This window comes from Scylla paramamosain, chromosome 2 (assembly GCF_035594125.1).
Source record: "Scylla paramamosain isolate STU-SP2022 chromosome 2, ASM3559412v1, whole genome shotgun sequence".
Lineage (NCBI taxonomy): Eukaryota > Metazoa > Arthropoda > Malacostraca > Decapoda > Portunidae > Scylla > Scylla paramamosain.
Genome location: NC_087152.1, coordinates 185,001 through 190,000, shown reverse-complemented (window position 1 = coordinate 190,000; position 5,000 = coordinate 185,001). Strand labels below are relative to the sequence as shown.

The window sequence follows — 5,000 nt, the reverse complement described above, 5'->3', positions numbered from 1 at the left end:
TTGAGAGTGTGTGTGTGTGTTTTGAGTGTAAGAGAGAGAGAGAGAAGTATAATTGTCTGTGTACTACTACTACTACTACTACTACTACTACTACTACTACTACTACTACTACTACTACTACTACTACTACTACCACCATTCTCTTCCTCATTCTCTTTCTCTTCCTCCTCCTCCTCTTCTTCTTTTACTACTACTACTACTACTACTACTACTACTACTACTACTACTACTACTACTACTACTACTACAACAATTCTTATCTACAACACCACCACATCACTTACAACCACTCAGACCACCACCACTACCACAACCAGATCTTAACCAAACCTAACCTAACCTACCCACACCACACAGAGACCGGCGTGCCCTTGTGTCTTCCCTGCGGCTGTTGTCCCTGGTCCACGGTCTGAACTTCCAAGCCGGCTGCCGAGTGGGGCGGTTGAACTGCGACGACTTTTACATCCCAGAAATTGCAGAGAAAATTGATATTAGGAATGATTACTTGAACTGGATGAACAGCAGGCTTCACCCGATGTCCAGGAGGGAGGTGGGTGTGTGTGTGTGGGGGTGTGGGGGTGTTTGAAGGTGGCTGAGTGATTTTGGGGTGTTTGGGTGTGTTTTGGTGTGTTTTTGGGGTGTCTGAGTGTGTTTTGGGGTGTTTGGGAGGTGGGTGACCATGTTTGGGGGTGTTTGTGTGTGTATTGGGGGTGTTTGTGAATGGGTGACTGTGTTTGGGGAGCTTTCAATGTTGAACGCTTAAAAACATCCTTTAAAATTGATAATTCCTTTAATTTTAACTGACAAACCCTTAGAAACACCCTTTAAAAATTGAAAACCCTTTATTTATTCTCTTAAACCCTTAAAAACATCCTTTAAAATCGACATTTCCTTTAATTTTAACTGAGAGACCCTTAGAAACACCCTTTAAAAATTGAAAACCCTTTATTTATTCTCTTAAGCCCTTGAAAACACCCTTTAAAAGACACCAAACCTTTAAATAGCCTCATAAACCCTTAAAATCACCCTTCTACCCTTTATTTACCTCCTTAAACCCTTAAATACACCCTTTAACTCTTCATTTACCCCTTCAACCCTTAAAAACAACTTTAACTAATCCAATCCTTTACATTACAGAGTCCAATCCTGTTCTGTGAGTATCCATTCTTGTTCGATCCTCAGGCCAAGACGCTGCTGCTCAGGTGTGACGCCACTCGGCAGGTGAGAACCAGGTGCAGGACTAATTAGCTTTGCTTTACATATGTTTATTTGTTTATTTGTATATATATATATATTTTTTTTTGTGTGTGTGTGTGTGTTTTTCAAGGATTCGTCAGCATTGTAGAACAGCAGAGGAGGTTGTCTTGATTCACCCAGTCCTCTCCTCCCCACCTCCTCTGCTGTCTTGATTCACCCAGTCCTACCCTCCCCACCTCCTCTGCTGTCTTGATTCACCCAGTCCTACCCTCCCCACCTCCTCTGCTGTCTTTATTCACCCAGTCCTACCCTCCCCACCTCCTCTGCTGTCTTGATTCACCCAGTCCTCTTCTCCCCACCTCCTCTACTGTCTGTTTTCACCCAGTCCTACCCTCCCCACCTCCTCTGCTGTCTTTATTCACCCAGTCCTCTCCTCCCCACCTCCTCTACTGTCTGTTTTCACCCAGTCCTCCCCTTCCCACCTCCTCTACTGTCTGTTTTCACCCAGTCCTCCCACACGACACCGCAGGAATGTAAATAAACACACCGTTCACACTAATATCCTTCCGTTTATTGATTTCTGTCGGTGTTTCCAGGGCGAATGTTTCCCAGACCACCCGGTCATACGCACGTTCTGGGAAGTATTTCAAACTCTCCCTGGAGCAGAAGAAGTGGTTTTTGAAGTTCCTGACGGGCACTGACAGGGTTCCTATTCTGGGCATGAAGGTAGGTGAGAGACAGAGAGAGAGAGAGAGGGGCTGAGGGGAGTGACTGTGGGGTTTGTCAACATCCTGTGGGGGGACATCCTGTGGGTCTGTGAGAGAGAGAGAGAGAGAGAGAGAGAGAGAGAGAGAGAGAGAGAGAGAGAGAGAGAGAGAGAGAGAGAGAGTGTCCTCCTTTTCTCTTCCTTCTTGTCCTCTTTTCTTCCTTCCTTCCTTCCTTCCTTCCTTCCTTCCTTCCTCCTCTTCCTTCCTTCCTTTCTTCTCAGTCATTCCTCTGAAATATGAATAAATTTATAATAATAATAATAATAATAATAATAATAATAATAAATTTAATAGTAATTTATTGTATTTTCTCTCACACACACACACACACACACCAATATTTTCTCCCTCTCTTTCTTTTTCTCTTATAAACTCTCTCTCTCTCTCTCTCTCTCAGGCACTCAAGTTGATGATCCAAAGCACAGCAGACGACAGCTTCCTTCCCGTCGCACACACCTGCATCACCCAACTCGACCTGCCAAGATACAACACCAAAGAGAAGCTGAAATACAAACTTCTACAGGCCGTACAGCAGAGTGAAGGGTTCGGCCTGGTGTGAGGGTGTCAGGGGGTGTTGACGGGGTGTGAGGGGGTGTTGAAGGGTGTGAGGGGGTCAGGGGGAGGCTGTGTGAGTTGGATAAGAGTGACCTTGTGTGTGGGAGGAAGTGCCTGTTAAGAAAATAGAATATATAGAAATTAATAGAAAATATATGTAATAGTTTACAGAATTATTATTATTATTATTATTATTATTATTATTATCAAATTGAGTATATTTTTTAGTCTTGTTACAAAAAAATGAATGAAATAAAGAAAATGAAAAAGGTAACTTTTATTATTATCACTATAAAAATGAGAGAGAGAAAGAGAGAGGAGGGTGGCCAACTTGCTGGACATGAGAGGGAGGCTCTTGCTCTACAAGGCCCAGATACGGCCTTATTTAGAGTATTCCGCCCTCTCCTGGATGTCCTGTGCTGCCACACACATCAGCAAGCTCCACGGTGTCATCCGGTGGTGACTCGGTGGAAGTGCCGCGTTCCCGCTCCAGCCAACACCGGCCCACCTTTTGGGGGCGAGTCTCCAGACCGTGGAACGTCTTCGCGTCCTCCGTCCCTCACATCAGGGGGATGGATACCCAGGACGTGAAGTTAACAGCACACCACTGGAGGGGCTCGTTCCCAACCCTCCTGCTAACAATATTAACGCAAGTCCATAAAGAATGTATATATATGTATATATATATCTTTATATTTATATTTGTGTTGTATCACACCCCTAAAACAGGTTGCACGTGGCAGTGCGCCTTCACCTGATAATGTACCTTCGCATGATAATGTACCTACGTTTAACTAGGTTTAAATTAAAGAGAGAGAGAGAGAGAGGGTTAAGAGGAAATCTTGAGAGAGAAAAGCCTTATTATATTATTATTGAAAGAAAAAGAGTGGAAAGAGAGAGAGAGAAAGAAAAACCTTATATTATTATTAGTGAAAGAAAAAAAGTGGAGAGAGAGAGAGAGAGAGATAAAAGCCTTATTATATTATTATTGAAAGAGAGAGAGAGAGAGAGAGAGAGAAAAACCTTATTATATTATTATTGAAAGAGAGAGAGAGAGAGAGAGAGAGAGATAAAAGCCTTATTATATTATTATTGAAAGAGAGAGAGAGAGAGAGAGAGAGAGAGAGAGAGAGAGAGAGAGAGAAAAGCCTTATTATATTATTATTGAAAGAGAGAGAGAGAGAGAGAGAGAGAGATAAAAGCCTTATTATATTATTATTGAAAGAGAGAGAGAGAGAGAGAGAGAGAGAGAGAGAGAGAAAAAAAGCCTTATTATATTATTATTGAGAGAGAGAGAGAGAGAGAGAGAGAGAGAGAGAGAGAGAGAGAGAGAGAGAGAGAGAGAGAGAGAGAGAGAGAGAGAGAGAGAGAGAGAGAGGGGGGGGGGCACGTGTATTCAAATGAGCTTGGTGGCACTTATATACTTAAAAAAACAACGCAAATTTTAAAGGAAAAAAAAAAAAAACATGACAAACTTAAAAAAAAAAAATGCTGAGAACCGGAGATCTGAGGCGAAATATTTGCCTAAACGCTTATTCAAAATACCTGCGGGTGTTTTCAAGCGACAGATTAACAAAATTTCTACACTCAAAAGACTCTAGCACAAGTGACGCGGGTTTTCAAGTGTGTTTTTACGATTCTAGCGACAGATTAACAAAATTTCTACACTCAAAAGACTCTAGCACAAGTGACGCGGGTTTTCAAGTGTGTTTTTACGATTCTAGCGACAGATTAACAGAATTTCTACACTCAAAAGACTCTAGCACAAGTGACGCGGGTTTTCAAGTGTGTTTTTACGATTCTAGCGACAGATTAACAAAATTTGTACACTCAAAAGGCTGTAGTTGAAGTGACGCGGGTTTACAAGGGTGTTTTTACGATTCAAGCGACAGATTAACAGAATTTCTACACTCAAAAGACTCTAGTACAAGTGACGCGGGTTTTCAAGTGTGTTTTTACGATTCTAGCGACAGATTAACAGAATTTCTACACTCAAAAGACTCTAGCACAAGTGACGCGGGTTTTCAAGTGTGTTTTTACGATTCTAGCGACAGATTAACAAAATTCCTACATTAAAAAATGGCTGTAGCTGAAGTGACGCGGGTTTTCAAGTGTGTTTTTATGGTTCTAATGGCATATTAACAAGATTTCTGTGTGTGTGTATAGAGAGAGAGAGAGAGAGAGAGAGAGAGAGAGAGAGAGAGAGAGAGAGAGAGAGAGAGAGAGAGAGAGAGAGAGAGAGAGAGAGAGAGAGATTCAAAACAAGAATTTCTACTACTACTACTACTACTACTACTACTACTACTACTACTACTACTACTACTACTACTACTACTACTACTACTACTTACTACTACTACGGTAACACTGCCTCAAACACACACACACACACACACACACACACACACACACACACACACACACACACACACACACACACACACACACACACACACACACACACACTCGCAAATATAAAAA

At 42.0% G+C, this 5,000-nt stretch overlaps 2 protein-coding genes and 2 long non-coding RNA genes across 29 annotated transcripts in view; 1 reads left to right on the top strand and 3 right to left on the bottom strand.

Moving 5' to 3' along the window:
• LOC135107731 (probable E3 ubiquitin-protein ligase HERC4) overlaps nt 1-2,523 on the top strand; it is a 9,990-nt gene extending 7,467 nt beyond the window's left edge. For 7 of the 8 annotated variants that reach the window (XR_010271954.1, XR_010271962.1, XR_010271956.1 and 4 more), the window contains 3 exons: nt 358-550; nt 1,138-1,221; nt 1,794-1,924. Coding sequence is in view for 1 of the 8 variants with exons in the window: in XM_064018016.1 (XP_063874086.1) it covers nt 515-550; nt 1,138-1,232; nt 1,794-1,923; nt 2,362-2,523 (423 nt within the window). In the remaining 7 variants the exon portion in view is untranslated. Of the gene's footprint in view, nt 1-357; nt 551-1,137; nt 1,233-1,793; nt 1,925-2,361 lie in introns of those variants that run through there. The other variant, XM_064018016.1, reaches the window with a different exon arrangement.
• Nucleotides 1-5,000, bottom strand: part of LOC135107706 (valine--tRNA ligase-like) — an 82,139-nt gene that overhangs the window by 15,866 nt on the left and 61,273 nt on the right. The window lies entirely within an intron of this gene.
• The window catches only part of LOC135107759 (uncharacterized), a 24,268-nt gene continuing 21,014 nt past the window's right edge, over nt 1,747-5,000 (bottom strand). Inside the window, exon 2 of the long non-coding RNA XR_010271983.1 lies at nt 1,747-2,193. This is a non-coding gene — a long non-coding RNA (uncharacterized LOC135107759). The remainder of the gene's footprint in view (nt 2,194-5,000) is intronic.
• LOC135107750 (uncharacterized) overlaps nt 2,509-5,000 on the bottom strand; it is a 4,173-nt gene continuing 1,681 nt past the window's right edge. Inside the window, exons 2-3 of the long non-coding RNA XR_010271981.1 lie at nt 2,851-3,154; nt 2,509-2,633 (exon numbers count right to left, since the gene is read on the bottom strand). This is a non-coding gene — a long non-coding RNA (uncharacterized LOC135107750). The remainder of the gene's footprint in view (nt 2,634-2,850; nt 3,155-5,000) is intronic.